General features: G+C 45.1%; 1 protein-coding gene across 3 annotated transcripts in view; it reads right to left on the bottom strand.

Moving 5' to 3' along the window:
• The window catches only part of LOC147101101 (anion exchange protein 2-like), a 72,054-nt gene that overhangs the window by 15,378 nt on the left and 30,067 nt on the right, over positions 1-26,609 (bottom strand). For all 3 annotated transcript variants that reach the window (XM_085966285.1, XM_085966286.1, XM_085966287.1), the window contains 9 exons: positions 20,180-20,247; positions 17,981-18,161; positions 17,478-17,613; positions 15,664-15,748; positions 12,048-12,126; positions 10,594-10,778; positions 6,340-6,553; positions 2,456-2,662; positions 1,126-1,274 (listed from right to left, as the gene is read on the bottom strand). In XM_085966285.1, coding sequence (XP_085822411.1) covers positions 1,126-1,274; positions 2,456-2,662; positions 6,340-6,553; positions 10,594-10,778; positions 12,048-12,126; positions 15,664-15,748; positions 17,478-17,613; positions 17,981-18,161; positions 20,180-20,247 — 1,304 coding nt within the window. The remainder of the gene's footprint in view (positions 1-1,125; positions 1,275-2,455; positions 2,663-6,339; positions 6,554-10,593; positions 10,779-12,047; positions 12,127-15,663; positions 15,749-17,477; positions 17,614-17,980; positions 18,162-20,179; positions 20,248-26,609) is intronic.

Genomic DNA, 26,609 nt, shown 5'->3' with positions numbered 1-26,609 from the left:
CCTGCCAGCACCTCCGTCCCCGGCCTCCTGACCCCCCCCCCCACCCCCCGCGGCATTGCCGGCTGTTTCCCGAGAGCCCGGCACTTCTCCTCGGTGCTGGGCTCTTTTGCCGGCATTCACGAGCGGGGATCGCGCTGTTGCAGGCCCCTCCCCCTTAACAATGGGAGGAAGGCCTGCAGTACCGCAGTGTGCCGTGCCGCAGCGTGTGGCACTGCGGCACGTTGCGCTGCGATATTCAGTTTCAGCACCCTAAGAGGGACGCAGAGCGCCTTGAGCCTCACCCCGTCTCCCTCTAGGGGCAATGAAACTGAATATCGGATGATCGCTGAAGACTCGAACGCTGCGCTAAATCCTGCGCTCAGGCGAACTTGGCGCCAGTTTGGCGCCTCAACCCAATTTCTAGGCCAATGTCTCTTAATCTCTCCTGCCTTCCATCCTATCACAGACCTTCCTTTTTGTTCTTTCCTCCCCTCACCCCTTTCCCTGCCCCTACACTTGCTTAAAAACCTGTTCCATCTCCAGCTTTTTCCAGTTCTGACGAAAGGTCATCGACCTAAACCATTAACTCTGTTTCTCTCTCCACAGATGCTGCCTGACCTGCTGAGCATTTCCAGCATCTTCTGTTTTTATTTCAGATTTCCAGCATCCGCAGTATTTTGCTTTTGTTTAACATTATACGACAGGTAGCTGGTATCCATTGCACCCTTTCAGGAGCTGGAAGTGTTTACATGTCCACGGTGTGCAGCAGTGTAAGCAATAATGAGGCGCAGAGCTCAATGTTAGCAGTTGGAGTTTCCAAAGTATACATCCCTGGATTGTGACCCAGGCCCCACCAAATAGACAGTGGGACCTGTGCACAGGATATCCTGCTAGCAGTGCCAAAGAGAATGTTTTTTTTTGTCCATCTACATTTCCAATACTGTTTAAGCTGTTAAAGTACTTTTTTTTATCAACATTATCCAATCAAATCGGTTTATAAATAGTTAATTAATGTGCAAGATTGGGCAGCAGACACTGCACGATAAGGTGGAACGGTATTCTGGGTTCAACATAGCTGTGACCCTTTCTCAACTCTTTTGAAAACTGGGGCCTAATGTCACAACAAAAAGAAGACTTAAGACTTACTCTAAAATAAGCTTCTTCAAACACTAATAGAGGACCTGAGAAACCCAATATGAGGAGGGGCTGAGCACCGATTAGGCAGAAGATGATTCCTTGAATTGCCGTAGAAACAATCAGCTCAGAAACGCCCATGTCACCCTCCGTCTTCTCCTCTGGAAACAAAAATGACAGCAGTTAGGCATAGTAACACTGAGTGGCTGGAAAATACAGTTAGAATCACCCAGGAACTGAGCAAGGAACAAGCGTTTGACATCAATATTATGCACAGCTGAATCAAATGCCATCTAGGTGCAATACCTAGTTTCACCCCTCCTACTCAGAGTTTGCGAAACAATTCTTGCTCTTTTTATAAGGTAGATCCCATTCACATTTAAGGTGGTAAGTCTAATCTTAGCATCCCTCATCATATTTCAATCAACTGGAATATATAATTAGTGAACTCCAATAACACCTAGTTCATGTAACAAAACTAAGAGCATACACTATTTTATGAGAGTCTGTGACTCTGGGTGGATATAGTTGGGCTCTATGTGCCACTTTAGTCGATGGTAGTTTGTGATCTATGTTTTTTAGATTGAGAAAGCAAGGTAATGGGCCAAGTCCACAGTGCAGGGAACCAGCAACATGGGGAAAAAAATGTTGCAGGAAGACAAGGTAAATCAAGAAGCAGGTGATGCCAAGCTTGTAATGGAGCCAGAGAGGATAGAGGCTAAAGGTAAAGAAATGGATAGCTTATCGTACAAGCCTCTTCGGGTCCAGGAATGAGAGAGGGGTATTAGAGGAAGCTCCACAGATATAGGAGCAGTATTCAAGTCCTTGACACACTTGGACTTTGTAGAAAGTTAGGACTTGTTGAGGGGAAAAAAGATGCAATCGAGTTCTTAGAAGCACGAGGAGATGTTGGAGTTCCATTTGAGATCAGAGTTATCCTGCTTAGAGGTCGCCTGTGTCATTCTGCGCTGAGACAGTCCATACGTTACTACTTGGAGATTTTTCGTGATACTTCACATTGCATTCTACTTTGATATGCTAGGCCACTTTGCTTTAGGAGACTTCTTTTCCTGTTAACACTTTTGAAGCTCAGTTGGCTGAAACGTTAGGCTTCTCTGCTCTGTTTCATCCTAGGCCACATTCTACAATCACACAGTTATTTGGGGGTGATATGCATAGTTACTCAATCCAACATCATTAAGGGAGTTATCGGTTGAATACATCACCACCAGATGCTTTAAGTAAAGCGCATTCACAAAAATTCATTTGCTTCCATGATTATATATATTTGTTTTTTGAATTCCTGAAGGGATGAAAAGTAATTCTCATGATAACTTCATACCAAGGAGGCCTCCAAAGGTGATGGCAGGAGACAAGGCAGCAAAATAAATGAAAATAATTGCAGCCAGACACTGAGTATTCAGGGCATCCTTGATGTCACTCAGATATTTGGGATAGCGACGCTTGATATCCCGGATGAAACCTCCAAATGGTTTCCCGGTTCTTCTCAGAGGATCATCCTTGTCAGCAGGTGCTGGTTTTCTTGTAGCTGGAATGATAGACACATTGACATCAGTAGAGTTGGACCCAATATCTAAATCAACCCACTTCCCAAGACCATTTTCATGAGCTCTTGGGGTCTATGTGGGATAAAGTCCCACATAAGAGACTGTTATCTAAGGTAGAAGCTGGGTGGCAGGTGACAGGCAGTAGGGATAATGGGTAGGCACTCAAACTGGCAGGATGTGACTAGTGGTGTCCCACAGGGATCTGTGTTGGGGCCTCAACTATTCACAATATTTATTAACGACTTAGATGATGGCATAGAAAGATCATATATCCAAATTTGCCGATGGCACAAAGATAGGCGGCATTAAATTGAAAGCATAAAATTACAAAGGGATATCACCAGATTAAGTGAATGGGCAAAACTGTGGCAAATGGATTTCAATGTAAGCAAATGTGAGGTCATCCACTTTGGACCTAAAAAGTATAGAACAGGGTACTTTCTAAATGGTGAAAAGCTAAAAACAGTGGATGTTCAAAGAGATTTGGGGGTTCAGGTACATAGATCATTAACATGTCATGAACAGGTGCAGAAAATAATCAAAAAGGCTAATGGAATGCTGGCCTTTATATCTAGAGGACTAGAGTACAAGGGGGTAGAAGTTATGCTGCAGCTGTACAAAACTCTGGTTAGACCACACCTGGAGTACTGTGAGCAGTTCTGGGCACCACACCTTAGGAAGGATATACTGGCCTTGGAGAGAGTGCAGCGAAGGTTTACCAGAATGATACCCGGACTTCAAGGGTTACGTTACAAGGAGAGATTACACAAATTAGGGTTGTATTCCCTAGAATTTAGAAGGTTAAGGGGTGATCTGATCGAAGTTTTCAGGATATTAAGGGGAACAGATAAGGTAGATAGAGAGAAACTATTTCTGCTGGTTGGGGATTCAAGGACTCGGAGGGCAAAGTCTAAATTTAGAGCCAGACCTTTCAGGAGTGAAATTAGGAAACACTTCTGCACACAAAGGGTGGTAGAAGTTTGGAACTCTCTTCCGCAAACGGCAACTGATGCTGGATCAATTGTTAATTTTAAATCGGAGATTAATAGATTTTTGTTAACTAAATGTATTAAGGGATATGGGCCAAAGGCGTGTATATGGAGTTAGATCATAGATCAGCCATGATCTCATTGAATGGCGGAACAGGCTTGAGGGACTGAATGGTCTACTCCATATTCTTATGTTCCTATGTTTCTTCAGTAACTGCCCTTGCTCTCCTGGATTAGATTAAATATGATTCTAATCCTTACCCACACTACCTCACAATTAAATCTGTCTACATCACCTCATGCTGTCTACTACCCGCAACATTTTGTTTTCAACATTGTCTCATAGTTCACTCCTCAGTAGTACCTCACACTACCTGCTACACACACTCTCCAATACTGACTGCCATGCCCACTATCTCGCTATCCGCAGCAACTGGCACTGACTGCTAACCGCACCATCCTGTTATCTACACCTCCTTGTAACTGACAGCTTTCTGCCCATCTCAGGTTGAGCACAATCCATATAATCTCATACTTCTTCTACATTCTCTACTACCACTTACTACGCACTATTTACACAGTTCACTGTCCATGCTGCCCAGTATCCATACCGCCTGATGTTCATGCTGTGTGGTATCTGCGCTGACTGTTGTCCCACATTGTCTGCTATCCCCAATGACTGTTGATCAAACTCCCTTGTACTGTCTGTGCCAACTCTTACTGCCGTTCATCTACACCACCCGTACAACAGCATAAAACCGTGGCCGTGTCTCCAGTTGCTGAAGCACAGCTTCAAGAAAGTTTTCTACCGAGAAACCCTCTGGCACAAAGCTGCTGTGACCGCCTGTGTTCATTTTGGATTACTGTATAAATCCTAAAGGTGTCTGGAAGCAGCTGGTAATATAGAAATTAATTGCCACAGTCTTGCTCACAATATCCGCTGCCAAAGTAATCAATACATCTCTAGTAAGCCTGTCTGTAGTCAGCGTGGTGAAGCTGCTTGCTAAAGCAGTGCTATCCAAACTGAGCGAACATTGGTCGCAATCTCAGCCAGATTTAAAACTGGAATTTGTGCTGCAACGTTATACAATCATATGGAACATACGAACAATGACAGACAGGAAAAGGCCCACTGGTCCATCCAGCCTTTCCCACACAACTGCGATGCCTTGTGCATCACAATATAACCAGATACCAGTGAGGATGTCCAGCCTCTCAATTACCAGTTTATTTCTGATTTACTCGGACGGGATATTTTCACCCGTGACTCACAACGCAAAATGCAAAAACAATGCTAAATTTGTCCAAAATGTAAGTACTGCCTCCAGATTCCATTTTTGCATCTGGCCACTGTAAAATACACCATTTATCTGTGCTGATCTTAATCTACGCTGTCTGGACCTATAATTCTTTCCAGCCAATCGCCTTGTTGATATTCTGAGCACTCGCTGTTTAAGCAACATTCAAACAAATCTACAGAAATGGAGAGGAGAAAAAAAATGGATGTTAAGAAGAATTCTTTGCAACTTTTTGATTTCAGAAGGGGTTCCTAATAGTGAGACACCTTGCAGACCAGTCAATTTTGGCTTATACATGTACGGTACATGGCATGGGTTGTGGTTTAGGGATCTTTGGAAAATGCATTTATAGTACATAACATAGAAACATAGAAGATAGGAGCAGGAGTAGGCCATTCGGCCCCTTGAGCCTGCTCCACCATTTAATGAGATCATGGCTGATCATCCAAATTCAGTACCCTGTCCCTGCTTTCTCCCCATATCCCTTGATCCCTTTAGCCTTAAGAAATATATCTAACTCCTTCTTGAATATATTTAATGAATTGGCCTCAACTGCCTTTTATGGTAGAGAATTCCACAGGTGTACTATACCAAGGATGAGACATAAGACATAAGAAATAGGAGCAGGAATAGGCCACTTGACCCCTTGAGCCTGCTCAGCCATTCAATAAGATCATGGCTGATCTTGGGCTCAAAGCAACTTCCCTGCCCGCTCCCCATAACCCTTCACTCCCTTATCTTGCAAAAATCTGTCTATCTGAGAGGCTTTAGTTATGTGGAGAGACTAGAGAAGCTGGGACACTTCCCCTTAGAGTAGAGAAGGTTAAGGGGAGCTTTAATAAAGGTGTTCAAAATCATGAAGGTTTTGATAGAGTAAATAAGGAGAAACTGTTTCCACTGGCAAGAGGGTCAGTAACCAGAGGACCCAAATTTAAGATAATTGGCAAAAGAACCAGAGGTGAGATGAGGAGAATGTTTTTTTACACAGCGAGTTGTGGAATGCGCTGCCTGAAAGGGCGGTGGAAGCAGATTCAATAGTAACTTTCAAAAGGGTCTTGGATACATACTTGAAAAGGAAAACATTTCAGGGCTATGGGAAAAGAGCAGGGTGTGGGACTAAATTGGATAGCTCTTTCAAAGAGCCGGCACAGGCATGATGGGCTGAACGGCCTCCCTCTGTGCAGCAAGGTTCTATGTTTTCTTTGGTGCTCCGGGGATTTTTAAGTGTGGTTGTGGGGTATTTGACTGGGACTGTGTTCCTGGAATTTGTAGGATATGTCGGTTATGTGTCGGGGCAGAGACCAAAACTCCCTTTTCTGCCAGCCTGCTCTTATTAGCTTAGTGCATGAATGTAAAGAGACTCTGGCTTACCTGTCTGGGAATGTTCGTGTTCTTTGGCCAACTTTTCTTCCTGCTGCTTCTGCCTCTTCAACAACAGCTCACGTTGAAAGGGCACCAGAGATCTTAGCAGTTCCTCATTCTGAACCTCCAATGGGGGAATGACAATACTGCAGTCTAGGAACTCACTGATACCGTTCAGCAAATCACCGCGGTCCTCTGCTTCATATGCCACATTGTGAAATGTCTGGAGAAACATGAGAATTGATCCAGAAAGTCATTAAAGCACCTCATGAAGATTTTGCACCACCAAGGAAATATCTGTCTCCAGGCACCCTTAACAATGAACAGCTGAGAGATCCTACTCGGCACTGGAACTGTAGACTCTTTGGAGGAGAAATTCAGTGGTGCCCCACTAACTTTGCCGGGGCGCTACTTTTAGTGCCCCGAAAAAGTTCGCGCCCCCGCGCCATAAATTCAGTGTTAGTGCCCCAAGCAGGAGGCAGGGCGCTACTGGAAATGCTCCCCCTCCTTCCTGGGTCGCTACAACTGAATATCGTGGCGCTACGTGCAACAGCACCACGCACGTCGGCACCTAGCGGCCTCCCTCCCCTGATTAAAGGGGAGGGGCCTAGTGCTGCGCGCACAGGGGCCCCGCTGGATCACCGGGGAGCGGGGTGCTGGGAAAACAGCCTGGCACTCAAGAGGAGTGCTGGGCTGAGCGATCACGGATGGCACCCCAAATAAAAAAGGGGAAGGGGGCAGGTGATGGCAGTCAGCCCCCCAAAAAATGTCCGCCCGACACCTGCCCTTTAAGTAGCGCCGCCGCGGCTGCAAAAGCGCCGCCCTGACCCTGTCGGACATATCGTCCGGCGATAGGTCAGGGGGCGCAACCGAAGTTTGCGGCCGGGTCGCGAGCGGGGTGCTGTGCACGGCAATTATGTCATCACCGGCGGTGCAGCGCCGCGGGGCACTACCGGCTACCGCCGGCGCTAACCTTCCGCTGAATTTCGCAGGAGGAATCAGCGGTGCCGCCTCAGGGGCACTAACGGGAGGTGAAAAAGCAACCAACATATTTTTCCCCATTTCAATTCTAAGGATTTATTAGTATTTCTAGACTGTTTAATAGAGGAGTTTATACCTAGTGGTAACCAAGTAACAAAGGGTTCTCACTATTAATTTCCATTGGGAGACACTGCTGATAGTTGAACTTGGATACTATAATTTTGCCATGCACTGCACTATTTGTGTCTTCAGTATACTATGAAATGGCTTTAAACATATTTGACAATTTCCCGGAGCCAGCAGGGATTCACAAGACTGTCGCAATATAATTATCCGCCAATGGTTAAAGTGTATGTGGAAACCTTTACCCCTCTCGCAAAGGTTTTCCAGTGATGGTGATTGCAATGAACTAGCTCCACATGTGTTTGATGATATTAAGAACATGACCACAGAAATGCTGAGGACTGACTTTTAATTGGAACGTCGATACATTAAGCAGATGTTATTCAGTGTGCCGTTTGGGTACGTCACACCTGACGTTGCACAGCTACCTGGATTACACTTCCTCCCACCCCGCTTCCTGTAAGGACTCTATTCCATTCTCCCAGTTTCTCCGTCTCCGCTGCGTCTGTTCTGACGATGCCACCTTCCATACTAGTGCTTCCGACATGTCTTCCTTTTTCCTCAACCGAGGATTCCCCTCTACCGTGGTTGACACGGCCCTTGACCGTGTCCATTCTATTTCCCGCACTTCTGCCCTCACCCCTGCCCCTCCCTCCCGGAACCACGATAGAGTTCCCCTTGTCCTCACCTTTCACCCCACCAGCCTCCACATTCAACGGATCATCCTCCGCCATTTCCGCCACCTCCAACGTGATCCCACCACCAAACACATCTTCCCCTCACCTCCCCTTTCAGCATTCCGAGGGGACCGCTCCCTCCGCGACACCCTGGTCCACTCCTCAATCACCCCCAACAGCCCTTCTCCTTCACCTGGCACCTTCCCGTGCAAGCGCAGGAGATGCAACACATGCCCTTTTACCTCCTCCCTTCCCACTGTCCAGGGCCCCAAACACCCCTTCCAGGTGAAACAGCGATTTACGTGTACTTCTTGCAATTTAATATACTGTATTCGCTGCTCACGATGCGGTCTCCTCTACATTGGGGAGACCAAACGCAGATTGGGTGACCGCTTTGTGGAACACCTCCGTTCAGTCCGTAAGGGTGACCCTGAGCTTCCGGTCGCCTGTCACTTTAATTCACCGCTTCACTCCCACTCTGATCTCTCTGTCCTTGGGCTATTGCATTGCTGCAATGAAGCTCAACGTAATCTCGAGGAACAGCACCTCATCTTTCGATTGGGCACTTTGCAGCCTGCCGGACTCAACATTGAGTTTAACAATTTCAGATAATTATCCCTGCCCCCATTTTTCATGCAGTATGATTTTTTGCCATTCCCATTTGCAACATTTTATCTTTCCTGCCTCTTACAAAAGCACAGGGTGTTCTTTCTATTCCTTCCTCCCCTCCTAACCACCCCCCCTCTGTCTCTGCACCTGCTTAATATCTGTTACATCTCCAGCTTTTTCCAGTTCTAATGAAGGGTCCCAGACCTGAAACGTTAACTCTGTTTCTCTCTCCATGGATGCTGCCTGGCCTGCTGAGTATTTCCAGCATTTTCTGTTGTTACTTCAGATTTCCAGCATCCGCAGTATTTTGCTATTACAAATCAATTAATCACTGTCAATGGTTGAAACTGACTGAATCCAGATACAACCTGAATCCCTACATATTGGGCCAGTATTCCAGATTTACTTTAGATCTGCAGCAGGAGATATATTGCTGTAGACATTTCTAAACTCACTCGGAGTGAATCTTGTCCAACGTGAATGTCAGTGGCAAGGTAAATCAAAAGGAAAATGAACCATACGATTCTTTAAGAAAATTCCATTGATAGGAGGTGCAGACCTAACGGAATGATTCAGCGAAAGCTATTCCAGCCGATGGCAAATTAGTAGCACGCTGCAGTGTAGCCATGCTTGGCTTGCGGCACTATAGTCTGCTAACCTTGTTTATCATCTACCACATGCAGCAGAAAGCAAGATGTCATCCTGACTGTGCAGATCTTCTATTACTGTAATTAATACAAAACAATTTAATACCTGGCTCTGTAAGACGGTTAAAGCTGCGAATGAATAGAACGGTTGCTCACTCTGCCTTGGTCCCTGCTAAGCTGACCTAGGATAAGCTGACAAGCGCAGGAGATGTAAAACCTGCCCCTATACCTCCCCCCTTCCCACTGTCCAGGGCCCCAAACACCCCTTCCAGGTGAAACAGCGATTTACTTGTACTTCTTGCAATCTAGTATACTGTATTCGCTGCTCATGATGCGGTCTCCTCTACATTGGGGAGACCAAACGCAGATTGGGTGACCGCTTTGTGGAACACCTCCGTTCAGTCCGTAAGGGTGACCCCGAGCTTCCGGTCGCCTGTCATTTTAATTCACCGCTCCATTCCCACTCGGACCTCACCGTCCTTGGCCTCTTGCATTGTTCCACGGAAGCTCAATGTAAACTCGAGGAACAGCACCTCATCTTCCGATTAGGCACTTTGCAGCCTTCCGGACTCAATATCGAGTTCAACAATTTCAGATCATAACCTCGGCCCCTATTACATTTTTACTTATATTTTTTCCCCACCCCTTTGTTTTGGATCTTCTCTTCCCCCCTTTCCTTTTTTGTTCTCTCTCCCACACGGCAGCTGTCTCCCATCCTGCCAGTACACTTCACACCTAATCTTGCCATCATTTGTCTCCACTGTCCTATTACCATCTCGTCTGGTTTTGAATACAGGTACCTCTTAATGTCTCTTTTACTTCTTTTACTTCTTTTGTTCTATCGCAGCCCTGCCTTTGATCTATTTTATTTCCTTTCCAGTTTGAAAAAGGGTTAGACCCGAAACGTCGACTCTAATTTCTCTCCATGGATGTTGCCTGGCCTGCTGAGTTTTTCCAGCATTTTCTGTTGTTATCTAGGAAAAGAAATGTTCATTTGCGGCAGGGTCACCCTTCACCCAGGTAAGCATGTGGATTCAATATTACAAACCCTGATATTACAAACTTCTCAGTGCAACAAGCTCTCTGATTCTGATGGAAGCTCCATCATGGCCAGTAATTGAGCCTCAGTCTTGCTAAGAAGTGCTTTGTTGGTTTCCATGAGCTTGTAACAATAAGGTGTGAATTGTATGTGCTAGAAGTCTCAAAGATTCAGAAAGTTTTCATACCCTGTCTGACATTAAAGTTGAAATTGAACGTCCAATTTCATGGTAGTCCATGCCCGAAGTGCTGGGTCCCAGGAGCACAAAAATAAATCGGATAGGGATGGAAATTTCTAGGATTGACTCCAGCTGAACAGCCTTCTTCAGCCGCACAAAGGCCATAGCTGGACAATGCAGAGACTCCACACAACCTGTCAAAAGGAAAGCATTGAGTGTTCTTCGAGTATTTTCGGTACCTCATTCACATACATTTCAATTCATATCTAAACTAAATCTTGGCAACAAGCTAGGTCAGAGGATCAAGCCTCAACATTGGTCAGCGCATTCACCCATACTACTGGGCCACCGTAGCTTGATGGCATATCTTTTTGTTGCAAGTAATTCCATTTAAAACAGCTTCCTGCAATTTCTTGTAGGTTGAATCCAGTGGTGTTTGGGGCATGGAGAAAATGAGCATTGACAGATAGCGATCTATGGTGAAGATCCAAAACATAAAACTTGAATCACTTTAAATCAGTTTGGTGAACATAAATGATATTGGTGACAGTAAGACTGGAGGAAATAATGGTGGTTCAGAGTTAAGAGAAATGTTTAACAGTAACAAAAGCCCAAGTATAAAGAGTTGGAGTGCAAGATTAAAGACTTTCAATGTAACAGACTGAGTATTAAAAATAAGGTACTGGGATCAGGGGCATGCACAATTGGCAAACATAATGACATTGCAGAAACGTGGCTGTAAACAGGAGATGAATAAAAGAGAAAAATACTTACATTTATGTTATCAAATGCAGCAGCCAGTCTGCGCCAGCAACATCACACAAATAGCAATGAGATGAATGACAAGTTAATTTGTTTTGGTGGTTTTAGTGAAGTGCTGGATATTGGCCAAGACACGGGGAAAACTCTCTGCTTTCCTTTGAATAGTGCCAGCAGATGGGGCCTTGGCTTAACCTCTCTTCCAAGGGATGGCTTCTCCGACAATCCAGCGCTCACTCAATATTTCACTGGGGTGTCGGCCTAGATTATGAGCTCCAGTTCCAGAGAATGGTTTGCAGAGATAGGCCTATCACATTGGCCAAGGGGTGCAAGGGTGGCCATCAAAATAGGGGACAGAAGGGCAGGAAAGGAGATGGCAGAAATAGATTTGGTAGAAATTGGGTAACAAATAACTGACAATGCACTCCCGATGCACCCACCTCAAACTCCATGGTATAGCATGAGACTGACCCGCACACTGCCTATGCAGATCACTCTCACAGGTTGCTACCTTTTTATCAAAACATTTCTACTTATGGTTGGTGTGTGATGGCACAATTTGTCAACCCTCCCCCCCTCCCCCCACCCCGCTCTCAGAAAGATGGAAGGTGACAGTCAACACCGAGGCTTTGTGATTCTAATTCAAACAATTTTCTTTGTTGCTACCTGCATTAGAACACACTGCAAGGAAACACCACACTTACCAACAAGAACTATGGTGGCTTCTGTGTTTTCTGGGATTTTATCCATTATTTCTGAGTGATGCTTCTTCCGGTGCTGTCCCTGTGTCACAATCATAAAGCATCACAATTTACTTATAGGCAAACCTTTTTCCAACTTTCTGGCAAAAAGAAACCCAAGCCCCTTAAAAAAAAATCTGGAGAGAAATTCTCATAAGAACATAAGAAATAGGAGCAGGAGTAGGCCATTTGGTCCTTTGCACCTGCTCCGCCATTCAATAAGATCATGGCTGATCTTCTACCTCAAATCCAACTTCCTGCACTATCCCCATATCCCTTGATTCCCTTAATATCCAAAAATCTATCGCTCTGTGTCTTGAATATACTCAAAGATTGAACATCCACAATCCTCTGGGGTGGAGAATTCCAAAGATTCACCACCCTTGCAGGAAGAAATTTCTCCTCATCTTAGTCCTAAATGGCTGACAGAGACTGTGACCCCTAGTTCCATACTCTCCAGTCAGGGGAAACATCCTCCCAACATGTACCCTGCCAAGCCCCTTAAGAATTTTATGCATTTCAATTAGATCATCTCTCATTCATCTAAACTCTAAGGAATATAGGCCTAGTCTACTCAATCTCTCCTCATAGGACAATCCCCCCATCCCAGGAATCAGTCTAGTGAACCTTCGTTTCACTCCCTCCATGGCAAGTATATCCTTCCTTGGGTAAGGAGACCAAAACTGTGCACAATACTCCAGGTGTGGTCTCACCAAACCCTGTATAATTGCAGTAAGACTTCTTTACTCTTATACTCCAAACATTTCGAAATAAAGGCTAACATGTCATTTGTTTTCCTAATTGTTTGCTGCACCTCCATGTTAACTTTCAGTGATCCGTGTACAAGGACACCCAGGTCCCTCTGAATACCAACATTTCCCAATCTCTCACCATTTAAAAAATATTCTGCTTTTCTATTTTTCCTACCAAAGTGGATAACTTCACATTTCTCCACATTACATCCCATCTGCTATGTTCTTGCCCAATCACTTAACCTGTCTTTGCAGCCTCTTTGCGTCCTCCTCACAACTCACTTTCCCACCTAGCTTTGTATTGTCAGCAAACCCGGATATATTACACTCGGTCCCCTCATCTAAGTCATTGATATTGATTGTAAATAGATAAGGCCCAAGCACTGATGCTTACGGTACCTCACTAGTTACAGCCTGCCAACCCGAAAATGGCCCGTTTATTCCTACTCTCTGTTTTCTAACCAATCCTCAATCCAAACTAATATATTACCCCCATTCCCATGAGCCCTAATTTTGTGTAATAACCTCTTGTGTGGCACCTTATCGAATGCCTTTTGAAAATCCAAATACATTACATCCACTAGGACCATTCTAGAATCTAGCAAATTCTGGAAGAGCAAAACCAATGCATCCACTGTCTCTGTAGTTACTTCTTTTAAGACTCTAGGATGTAGGCCATCAGGTCTAGGGGATTTATTGGCTTTTAGTCCCATTAATTTCTCCAGTACTAGTTCTTTACTAATACTAATTTCTTTAAGCTCCTCATTCGCACTAGACCCTTGGTTCCCCACTATTTCAGGAATGTTTTTTGTGTCTTCTTCTGTGAAGACAGATACAAAGTATTTGTTTAGTATCTCTGCCATTTCCTCCCCATTATAATTTCTCCTGTTTCTTCCTGTAAGGGACATACATTTACTTTCACTAATCTCTTTCTTTTTACATACCTATAGAAGCTTTTACCATCTGTTTTATATCTCTTGCTAGTTTACTCTCATATTCTATTTTCTCTCTCCTTACCAATTTCTTGGTCATCTTTTGCTGAATTCTAAAATCCTTCCCGTCCTCAGGCTTACTACTCATTTTGGCAACATTATAAGCCTCTTCCTTTAACCTAATACTATCTTTAACTTGTCTTGTTAGCCACGGTTGGTCCACTTTTCCCGTGGGGTTTTTATTCCTTAAGGGAATGTATATTCATTCTGAATTAAGATTTATTTATTAAAATTTTTGCCATTGCTTATCTACCATCATATTTTTTAATCTAGTTTCCCAATCTACCTTAGCCAATTCACTTCTCACATCTACATAGTTTGCTTTATACAGATTTAAGACCCTAGTTTCAGACTTAACTAAATCACTCTCAAAATCAATATAAAAGACTATCATATTATGGTCACTCTTCCCCAGAGACTCCTTTAATACAAGGTTGTTAATTAACCCTGTCTCATTGCACAATTCTAGATCTAAAATAGCTTGTTCCCTAGTTGGTTCATTGACATACTGATCTAGAAAACTATCTTGAATGCATTCCATGAACTTGTCCTCTGCACTATTACTGCAAATTTGATTTGCCCAGTCTATATGAAGATTAAAGTCCCCATGATTACTGTATTATGTTTGTTATGTGCACCTCTAATTTCTTGATTTATACTGTGCCCGACACTACAACTACTGTTAGGGGGCCTATAAACTACTCCCACCAATGTGATCATAAATGGATCCTTGTATGGTTGTGTACACCAACACTGTGACTGTCACACCCAATAGCATACATCAACATCATTACCACACAGATCCTGTACAATAGTGTACATCAGCATTATGATTGTGTAGGCTACATATAATAGCTGCACGATCACAGTACTCATGTTCAGTAATGTACATTAGTTCTGCAAAACTCGTATAAGACAGTGTACCTCAGCACAGTGATCAGTTAGATCACCTTCCATAATATATATGTTAATGGAAACAAAATTTACAAACTATTTAGTCACAATATCCCTGATTAACATTTCAAAGCTCTGTTCCCCACCCGCAGCCAGCCAGATGGAGAGGCTGGTTGGCTGCGGGCAGGTAGGCCTGCGGCACTAGGCCGCAGAGAGGAGGGAGGGAGGGATCGGGGAGGTGGTTGGGGGCTGGAGGACGATTGGGACAGGACAATCGGGGGCCAGAGGAGCATCAGGGTGGGGGGATGGTCGGGGGCCAGAGGATGATCAAAGCCGGGTGCGGGGTGGGGGTTGGGGTTGGGGGTGGGGGGAGAGCGGAGGAGCATCAGGGGGGGGGCATGAAGCTTGGTCAAAGGAAGATCGGGCATCGGGGGGGGGAGGGTGAATCGGGGCTGGTGGATGATCTGGGGGTTGGTCAGGGGCCAAAGGAGCATTGGGGGATGTGGCTGGAAGGGGATCGGGGTGGGGGGCAGCGGTGGTCAGGGGCCGGAGGAGAATCGGGGCCAGAGGGCAGAGGTCGGTTCCATTTCCATCTCAAGTATAAAATGCGTTAGCAGTAAGTTATTGCTTTCTCTACACTGCCCCACCAACTTTCCCAATTGTGCCATACCACTGGGACCTAGGTTGAGGCTGTGCCTTTATCTCTGAGTTTTGATTGAGTTTTGACCCATACTTCAATGATGAACCCATTGGTCCATTCATTCTCCCATTGATAAATAGCTCTGAATGTTATTGACTAATGGCTGTGACACCAAAATAGAATCCATCATTTCAATTAGCATAATAACATTTTCTGTTCCTGTTTATTGTTAAGGTCCTTTGGAATGAACTCCATAGGGGAGTTGTGAACATTTCAAAGCACCTGATGAAATGTTGACTTGCCTCTTTGATAAAGGAGTGGAGCTGTATTTCAGCATCTAGGTCACCCGCTAAGTGCTGAGTTCCATCGTCTTCATCAAACTGATAGCTGTGACGATAAAAAATTCAAATCATTTCATTTACATTGATGTATGACGTTGAACAGGAAACCCCCAGAACAACTGGCAGTCACATTTATATTTGCAAAAGCTGTTTCCCATTGTTTGCTATTTGCCATGCTTTCAGATGGAGAATTCCACTCGCCCCTGGTAAGAACCTCCAGATCCTGTACACTGATTTGCTCCATGTTTTGGGAGCATAGCCCCTGCTACTCCATTTCACTCTCTCCCCAGGATGGGGCGCAATGTAGACAGTCCACCTGCTTTACACTTAAACAGTGAAAGGTACAAATGACACTTCTAATCTACTTCCACCTTCCACATGAACACCACACCCATTATTATGTTAAACATTTCTAATATATTATAAACTGTCTTTCTCCCTGCTTATATTCCTTTATAATCTTCCTTTTTCAAGAACACCTGTCTTTATAACTTCACTCCAATAAGGATGGCTTGTGTTCATTCCTTGATTCTGATATTCTTTTCTTTTCACCTTGTAGTTCTATAGTATGTGAGGTGGGTCACATTGTCCCATACATGTTCCATTGAAATTTAACAAATTTATAATGGAGACATAATGGGAAATGTGTACCAGATATGTACCAACGAGCATTTACCAGTGATATATTGGAGATATATAGCCAGAAATACCAGAAGATGCTACAAGAGTAATCTACATTGTGCAAAGAAGATATAACTGTTATAATTGTTTTTAATGGATGTAATTGTAATAAGATCAATAAAAAGTTAATTCAGAAAGAAAAACAATAAATGTATAAAATTTTATTTCAATGTTTATTTTTTTCTGGTGTCTGAATGGCACACAATCAGAAGTTGGATGGGACCATTCAGTGGAGTGTCAGATCTTCCTACCTCCATGTAGTTTTGGCCATTTAATTAACCAGCTCATGGTGGGGTGGCAGTTTTACTGGAGGGAGGGGGGAGTTACCAGAGGGGGAGGGGGAGTTACCGGTAAGCGGTGGTCGGGGTGGTGGGGGGGGGGGGCGGGAGTAGGGGAAATCGCCAAGGTGTTAACAGGGCCCATTATGAAACCGCATTTCCAAAACGTGTGCTGGGGCAGCATGCTGGAGCATCAAGACAGCACTATAGAGTGGGAGAACAGAGGTTTAATTACACACCCCAATGAGTTAAAGTTCTCAGCTATGCTGCTGTGGGGAGGAACTGAATGGAGCCAAACACTGGTCCAAGGGTGTGGGGAATCATGGAGAAAATTACCAACAGGCTAATCGCATGCACCTGCCATTATCCTATTCAGAAGTGTCACCAACAAAGGTCAGTGGGTGGGCCGCTGGCTAATTCTGTTGGCTTCAAGGGACCCATGGTTTGGAGAGGACAAAAAGGCACACAAAATGGAGGAAATATTAGCAGATAATATACGCCCAATAACAAAACTTCTTTCCTAACGTTTCTTGCAAATAACTCAAATATAATAGATGAAGCATGCTGATATCTTTATAAAGAAGCGAGGAGATCCAGCTCGCAAACAATACAGTTCTTCAGTTTTAATAAACGTGTCTACTTAGTCAGTCAGACATGTTACCTAATAGATAGGAGAGCTTAAAACGGATCTTTTCGCCATTGCAGTAATTTTTTTCAGCTTTCACGATACTGGATTCTCCAGCAACTTCCTTATAATGAACCTGCAGGAACCTTATCCTGTATCTGAAGAGATGACAGGGCACACGGTCATTTTACCTGTGTTTCTGGAGCAAGGTATTCAACACACTGGCTCTATTTTCTGCCCTGATCTGATCATCGGCTGCCATCTGTTCGACTACCTGAACACTAATGCCAGGCAATGTGTCATCCTCCAGGTCAAGTAAGATGGTACCTGATAGAGGAAAAAAATCAGTTTTTAATTGGCTTTTGTAAACAACTCTGGTAACTGCATCAGGAATACATCAGTTTTGCAATATTATTATTGGACTCGGGGATTACATTGGCAGTACTGTAGTGTATGTACCTTTAAGAGGAACTATGTTTTTGAAGCCCCTGTATACTGTAGTACCAGTAGTGACCACTCGGGTATATAAGCCTGTGTAGCGTCTTGTGTTGTTAGTTCACCTCCAGACTTTGTTCAGTAAACACTTGTTAAATCAACTCCTGCATTCCGTGTCTCCATTAACACACGGATCTAACAAGTACAATCCCCGATCTTCCAAATTTCTGAAGGATTGAAAAATAGGCACTATACTCACCATTGCTGATGGCCCTTCTGAGTTCCAGGAGACTCCTGAAGGTGAGAGAAGGGACATGTGGTTTACTCCAGCGCTTTGTCTCCTTGTCCAGATCCTCTTCATACTTTAACCATCGTCCAACTTCCTTCCAGTAATAACGTTTCTCTTCGTCCATTCTCAGCTCATTCAGTTCAACAAATACCTGAGGCCAGACCCAGCAAGAAGGGTTGAAGTGACTGTACAATGGCTAACATCATCAACTCCAGGGGCTAAAAATTGAGTAGCGCCCTGGAAAAAGTAGCGACCCGCGCCGGAAATTGAGTGGTTGCGCTCCAAGAGGGAAGCGGGGTGGTACTGGAAGCGCCCCGCATCCCTCTTGGGGCGCTGCGAGTCAATATCCCGGCGCTACGTGCCACGGTATTGCAGGCCTTCCTCCCCTTCTTAAAGGGGAGGGGCCTTGCGCAGCACGACCTGGGGCCCAGCTGGGCCCCCGGGAATTGGGAGTGCCGGCAAAAGAGCCCGGCACTCAAGAGAAGTGCCGGGCTCTTGGAGCACAGCCGGCACTCTGCAGGTGGTGGCGGGGGGGGGGGGGTTCAGGAGGCCGGGGACAGGAGCGCAGGCAGGTGCTGGCAGGCGGCCAGTAACAAAAATGGCCACCCCGCACCTCGCCTTTAAATTGCACCTCCCCGGCCGCAGGTAGGCCCCCCTGACCCCGTCGGACATAGCGTCCAGTGGTAAGTCAGGGGCACTCCCGAGGGTCGCGGCCAGGCCGCTGTGCACGGCGATGACGTCATCGCAGGTGGCGTAGCGCCTCAGGGCACTACCGGTTAGTGCCGCCGCTAACCTCCCACTGAATTTCGCGGGAGGCGTGGGCGGTGCCGCACCCAGGCGCTAGTTGCTTTGTGGCCTCTTAGGGCGCTAACAGGAGGTGCAAAGCAACCCAATGTTTCCCCCCAGGTGTTTTTTTTTCTGAAGTCACATTGATCCTATGAATGCACACAGACACTTATGGGTAGACGAACTCTCATCCCTTTTGGGATGGTTCTCATAATTTTATTGAAAATATTCCAAATCTCTGTTATTTTAAAATCTCCAAGAGATGCTCTAGTCTGTGCTTGAAATGCTGTGCTACATGGATGTATTTTATGATTTTAAGAACATAAAAATTAGGAGCAGGAGTAGGTCGTACGGCCCCTCGAGCCTGCTCCGCCATTCAATAAGATCATGGCTGATCTTCGACCTCATCTCCACTTTACTGCCCGATCCCCATATCACCCGATTCCCCTAAAGTCCATAAATCTATCTATCTCAGCCTTGAATATATTCAATGACTCAGCATCCACAGCCCTTTGGGGCAGAGAATTCCAAAGATTTACAACCCTCTGAGCAAAGAAATTCCTCCTCATCTCAGTCTTAAATGGCTGACCCCTTATTCTGAGACTATGCCCCCTAGTTCTAGACTATTCAGACAGGGGAAACAACTTCTCAGCATCTATCCTGTCAATCCCCCTCAGAATCTTATATGTTTCAATTAGATCACCTCTCATTCTTCTAAGCTCCAGAGAGTACAGGCCCAATCTACTCAATCTCTCCTCATAGGACAATCCTATCATCCCAGGGATCAATCTAGTGAACCTTAGTTGCACCACCTCTAAGGCATGTATGTCCTTTCTCAGATAAGAAGACCAAAACTGTGCACAGTACTCCAGGTTTGGTCTCACCAAGGTCCTGTACAATTGTAGCAAGTCTTTCTTACTCTGGTACTCCAACCCCTGGCAATAAAGGCCAACATGCCATTTGCCTTCCTAATTGAATGGCAGAGCAGGCTCGAGGGGCTGAATGGCCTACTCCTGTTCCTATGTTCTTAACTATGATTGCTGGTGAAAAAGGGAACAATTAATGGAGAATCAGAGGAACCTTGCTAATTGGGAGATAATGGAATTCCTGCACTGGGAGAACAGGAGAACATCTTCAGCAAGAATGGTATAGATGCTGAAACAAAAAAATCAAATTCTGACTGGGCTGTAGACTGTTTCCTTTAAAGGTCAGGCAGTGACAGGAAGTTTGCTGAATAGACAAAACTGCCTGACATTAATTTGCATAATAATTAAAATCCCCACCCACCCCAATCCTAAAGTAGTTATATTTCCCATTTAAGGTCAACTGTTACAGCAATTATGAGGAGACTTTACATTGCTTAATTTTTCCATAAAACTGTACCGTGTCGGGATTGGCTTTTCCTTGCCCGTTGTGATATTTGTCAGATTGAACTGGATGCTCTCTAGGACCTATTGACAAACAGAATTAATATCAGGAGAACAATTTAAAAAAATTGGCAAAATGTTTTTACAATTTTTAATTTCCATTTTTTCCCCGGTTTTATTAGTCAGCTCTCAAACCATAGCGTCCCCCCATATCATGGGCCCAGTACCAAAAGAGGTTTCTCCCAGGTCATGAGCCATTCCACTATACCACACACCACTCTTCCAGGTAGTCCACATGGTGCCAGGTAGCTCTGCACACCATCAGTCAGGTTAAAACATTAGTAAGAATTAAACTTGTGTATAATCAGTGTAAATTACAGAGAGGCTTCACTTCTGCTAAACAGCATTTATTAAAATGAATGGGTTTGGTGGGCCCAATGATTTGTTCCTGTTCCTATAATTCTTCTATTCTTAACATGTTTAGGTATTCAGAATTCTCATCCTTGTTTTCAAATCCCTCCATGGCCTTGCCCCTCCCTATCTCTGTAATCTCCTCCAGCCCCACAACGCCCGCCCCCAACCCCGGGATATCTGCGCTCCTCTAATTCTGCCCTCTTGAGCATCCCTGATTATAATCACTCAACCTTTGGTGGCCGTGCCTTCTGTTGCCTAGGCCCTAAGCTCTGGAATTCCCTGCCTAAACCTCCCCGCCTCGCTACCTCTCTTTCCTCCTTTAAGACGCTCCTTAAAACCTACCTCTTTGACCAAGCTTTTGGTCACCTGCCCTAATTTATCCTTATGTGGCTTGGTGTCAATTTTTTTTGTCTTAAAACACATCTGTGCAGCGCCTTGGGGTGTTTTACTATGTCAGAGGCGCTATATAAATACAAGTTGTTGTTGTTGTATTCCATTTACCATTCTGTTTCCAGTCCAGTAATTATCTGATTGAAATATTCCCATAGGTTGTATTTGGAATTCAAATTCCTGACCTCTGCCCTAATTCTGTCCTCTCCTGTGTATGGTTTTGTGAACATCCCACATTCTCCTCAATCTCAAACAATCCATTCTGTAATGTGTTTGTTTTTCCAGTTTATTGCCGTTCCTTATAGTTAATTAACTGACTAAACAACCAAATAAGCAAATGCTAAGTACTGGATATATCTTAAGTACTTTTGCTGCTTTTCCTCTTTTTTCTCTCATTTTAGTTATCTTCTTGGATTGTTTCCCTTAAATTCTCTGCTCCTTTTCCTTATTAATCATCATCCCTCCCCACATTAACCAGAATATTATTGAGCAGAGACTCCGCAGCTAGAAATAATTGTAACCGATATTAGCAGATGAGAGATTGACTCATTCGCCTGCCGTTCCTTTGTCCACTATTTTAATGCAGGTGTTAGCCCTTTATTTTAATGCCTCTCTGTAGGGATTTCGCAATAATTTCGACATTTCCTACAGTTCCGAAGATTGAATGTTGATTAAAGAATACCTGGGTAATATACCTTTAAAAATCCAGGAATCAAAATGGCCGCCAGACTGCGTGGCAGAAGACAAAAAAAGGACTTGAAAAGGCAGCCTGCTGTGTCTGTGAAAAAGGTTCAATGGAGCAGTCAAACTGCCAATCAATGGCAGTTCAGGGAGTTCCCCTCCCTGCAGCAGACAATCGATGTGTTTACAGAAACTGCTACAATGTTTACCCAAAGGATTACTGCGGTTTCAGTCTGACCACGAGGACAATTACTTTTGTTTACTCAAGCAATCAAGGAAATAGACATGCTTTTTTTCAAACCACGGCAGCTTTATTCAAAGCCCATCACAGACAATGAGGACACATTTAAACTGAAACTTTATTCAAAGCCCATCACAGACAATGAGGACACATTTAAACTACAGCTTTATTCAAAGCCCATCACAGACAATGAGGACACATTTAAACTGAAAAAAACCCCAGTTTAAACAAATGGGTAATTCATCCAAACCCATTACAGACAATGGGGGCAGTTTGGATCCCTTTTGTTCAGCCCAGATGAACCTGGATCTGGGCGGAAAGGTTTCGGCCCCAAATGGGGTATAAAAGATAGCTTCTCAGAAGCCTCTCTCTCTCTGTGGCCTCGCCTCCGTGCCCTCTACAATGTGGGAGCCTGCCTAAAGGAGTGGAACACCAGCAGTTTACTTTTAAAATACTGGGGTGTTTTTACTTCGGGGTAGTGAAGATCAAAGATCGCAGGGCATGGAGCAGGCATTTTTCATTGGTGAGCATATATTTTTCTGGCCCATTACAAGGCAACATAGAATAGGTATAGGGGTGGGAATTAAGTGGGAACTTTGTTAGAACTGTGCTTTTAGTTGATTTTCCCTCGTTGTGTCCATTCTCTCCTCCCCTATTTAAGTAACAGTGTTGCACGAGCAGTTAAGGCTGTGGTGAACACTGAGAGTAGCTGTATTAAAGTGCTGTTTTTAAGTACAAGCCACTAAGCAAAGGTGCTGTAGTGAGCAAGGTGTTTCTATATTGAAAGGGCTATTAAAAAGGGTGTTGCACTAAGCAGCGAAGTGCTTCAGTGGACACTACGGGTTCTGTATTAAAGTGCTGTTTTTAAGTAAAAGCCACTAAGCAAAGGTGCTGTAGTGAGCAAGGTGTTTTTATATTAAAAGTGCTATTAAAAAGGGTGTTGCACTAAGCAGAGAGGTGCTTCAGTGGACACTAAGTAGCTGTATTTAAAAGTGCTGTATTTAAATAAAGGAGTGCTGCACTGAGCAAAGAGCGCTCTAGTGGACACTAAGTGTACTGCGTTACGCAAAAGTGCTGTACCAGGCACAGGTGTGCTGTGTCGATTATTTTAAGTTGTTTCTTTCTTTTTGTTTCAATAAATGCTGGTCTGTTTTGCACCCAAACCATGAGTCACGTTTTCTGTCTACATCGCTACCGAGTAAGTCCGGCGGGCAGAACCAGGAATGGGGAGCGCTTTGAAACTGCACGGGAGTCCCAGGAGCAGCTCAGAGGCTTCTGACTGGCCAGAGACAATAACCCCAACCTCGCTAGCATGTGTGTGTGCTAATTCCTTACAAAATGGCGACCGCGGCAGGACCGTCGGCAACGGTGTGCGATGTGGCAGGCAGTGGCTTGAGTCTGGAGAGAGCAGCAGTTATTGGGTTTCTTTTTATCCCTCTGGTTTGTTTGTGGTTGGGTTGCCGCAGGCTTGGGGAAGTCACCCGCAGGCTTAGGGAAGCCAGGGCAGAGAGTTGGGATAAGGGAAAGGAGGTTGAGGAATACCAGGCCAAGGTAGAGCGCCTGGTAGTTCAGTTTAGTGAGGGCAAAAGCCACACGAGGCACGAGTCAGAGCACCTGAAGTGCCTAGTTGCAGAGGCCAAGAGCAATGAGATGAGGGTGCGGGAGGAGAACGCTCGCCTCATACAAGAAATAAAAGAGCAGGAGGAAAAGTTTAGGGAAGTAAAGGCAGCATATAAGCTGGCCTGTGAGCAAAGGTTTGAGGAAGCAGATCATGGCCCCTGTAGGGCAGAGATAGAAAGCCTGAGTATGGCTTTAAAAAGAGCAAAGGGGATGATATGTCTGATCAGCCCGAAGGCAGGTCAGTCGGATTTTACTGGCAGCCCAAGTAAAACCGCCCCACAGGCAACACCCAGGGAAGGTTGGTCAGGGAATCAGAGGTCCCACGACCACCACCCACAGCTCCGAGAAACAGGAGGGGTATCGAGACGCCCCAACCCAAGGGAAAAGTCCATGAGGTTAAACCTGGGAGCCAGAGTAAGAAAGAGTGGCACCAGGAGGGGAACCATCCCTCCCAGGCTAGGTTAAATTGCTGTGGGTGTGGGAAAGATGGTCACTGGAGAAAAGACTGTAAGAATCCCTGGAAGGATAGCAAGGGAAAGATTACCACAGCCCCAGTCCAAAGGGTAGAGACAGGAATTTCCCCCGCCTCAGTCGAGTCACTACTGGAGGCAGTGCGGTCTCTTCTGACCAACCAGGGAAAAATAGCAGCCACCGTTCCCTCGGCCCTCTCTGCCGCCCCACTATGACTAGAGCCAGCGCAGCCTGTTGACCAGTGTCCCCGCGAAAATGCTGAGGGGAGCAGGCCCTATGTTGAGATGGGGGTGGAGATGGTGCAGGGGAGATATTCAGTGGACACTGGAGCCTCCAGCACGGTGGTCCACTTAGAAGACCTAACCAATTCATCCCGGTCTAATGGGGTCCCATCTAGCTTAATGGGACCCACAGGGAAACAGGCAGCTGGGAGTGAACCTGAGAATAGAAATCCCCAGCCCACAGCAGGTACAAGTTCACAGGCTGCACAGGCAGGCGCTGTGGCTTGTGTTAGGGGAAGAGCTATTCATGATTTTGAACAGGATTACTGGCAGGCAGCCAGTTATATCAAACAATGCGGGTTGTTTAGGCAGGGGGCAGGGGAACAGGCAGCTGGGATTGTAGAAGCTCCCCAGCACTTGGCCTGAGCGATTCCCCCTCTCTTGTGGGACACTGGGGAGGAGCCTGAACCAGGTTTTAGACCTGAAGGGGAAGGCTCTCAGCCACCGGCAGCTGGTGGCAAGGGATTTCCTGTCCCCAGCCCAGGTTTGGGAAGGGAGGAACCCGAAGGAGGAGGTCCCCAGCCAGCAGGGAATGTGACCCGAGCTAAGGGCCTGCTCGCCAGGGTAGCCCCACCAGCGATACTCCCTAGGAGATCTCTTCGGGTACCCCAGCCCAAGAAAGTATGGTTACCCACTTTCCAGTGGAGTAGGGCGGCCTCCCAAGTCAGGGAGAAGCCGAAATGCAGAGGTCCCCAACCAGCAGCCATAAGCTGCGAGGGACTAGAAGCTGGAATCAGTCCAGCCATGCCACAGGAAGCAGCCTGTGGCAGCCCAACCAGGGTTAGGCTGGCCGCCCGGTTGATGGGCGGCGCTTGTATATAGTACTGTGCAAGTAATGTGTGTATAATGTATTAAGGTAGAACGTGTATTAAGGTAGAATGTATTCATTTTGTTTTTATATTGCAATTAATATTAGTGTATAAGTTTTAAGTGTGGTACCGTCCCAGAATTAAATTGTGGATCGAGGTCACGAGACCTGATTACACCCCCCCGAGCCAGGGGACCTGGCGAGATGTTTTTTTTTCAGAGTTCTGGAAGGCACAGAGGACCAGCATGTTGAGGAGTGCTCAAGGAAGGAGCACTCCCAGCCCGCGAAGAAAGGGGTCTGCAGGAAGCGGATGCCCACAACATTTAAACTGTTACTGATAATCCCATTAAGATTAAGAATTTAATTTTACTGCTTGTTTGGAGTTAAGGGAATAAATTGCATATGCCTAGGAATTGTTGTGTTTGCATTGTGAAAATTTAAAATACATTTATGGCTGAAGAATAGTGCCATTCAATAAAGTGCCAGGCAATTGCAATGTAATAAAAAAAAGGGGAAGCTCGTTGTCTTCCATGTGTATTTTTAAGCAGATATGTTGGCTGGGTGACAATCCCATTAAAGATGTTGTAAAATTATGTTACAAGCGGTGCAGGGGCGTCGGACCCCCTCCATGCTTGAGTTATTGTGAATATAAGTGGTGCAGGGGCATTGGACCCCCTCCGTGTATTGATTATTTAATTAACTTTGGTTTTCTGTCGATAGATGCCTACCGTACTGCGATTCTCTCTGGGCAGGGGAGATGGAGGTGTCGGGGGATCAAAGATAGATTTAGATAAGTATAAGGGAAGGTTGTTTGTGGGGGGTCAGAAATTATTGCTCACTTTTGGACAGGATACTACAAGCAAGTTTTAGTATCCGATGGGGGACTGTAGGGATTTCACAATAATTTCAAAATTTCCTACAGTTCCGAAGATTGAATGTTGATTAAAGAATACCTGGGTAATATACCTTTAAAAATCCAGGGATCAAAATGGCTGCCAGACCACGTGGCAGAAGACAAAAAAAGGAATTGAAATGGCAGCCTGCTGTGTCTGTGAAAAAGGTTCAATGGAGCAGTCAAACTGCCAATCAACGGTAGTTCAGGGAGTTCCCCTCCCTGCAGCAGACAATCGATGTGTTTACAGAAACTGCTACAATGTTTACCCAAAGGATTACTGCGGTTTCAGTCTGACCACAAGGACAATGACTTTTGTTTACTCAAGCGATTAAGGAAATAGACATGCTTTTTTTCAAACCACGGCAGCTTTATTGAAAGCCCATCACAGACAATGAGGACACATTTAAACTGAAACTTTATTCAAAGCCCATCACAGACAATGAGGACACATTTAAACTACAGCTTTATTCAAAGCCCATCACAGACAATGAGGACACATTTAAACTGAAAAAAACCCCAGTTTAAACAAATGGGTAATTCATCCAAACCCATTACAGACAATGGGGGCAGTTTGGATCCCTTTTGTTCAGCCCAGATGAACCTGGATCTGGGCGGAAAGGTTTCGGCCCCAAATGGGGTATAAAA

This window comes from Somniosus microcephalus, chromosome 24 (assembly GCF_052327205.1).
Source record: "Somniosus microcephalus isolate GS21.2 chromosome 24, FLI_Smic_1.0, whole genome shotgun sequence".
NCBI classification, from domain to species: Eukaryota; Metazoa; Chordata; class Chondrichthyes; order Squaliformes; family Somniosidae; genus Somniosus; species Somniosus microcephalus.
This window is presented reverse-complemented; position numbering and strand designations above follow the sequence as displayed.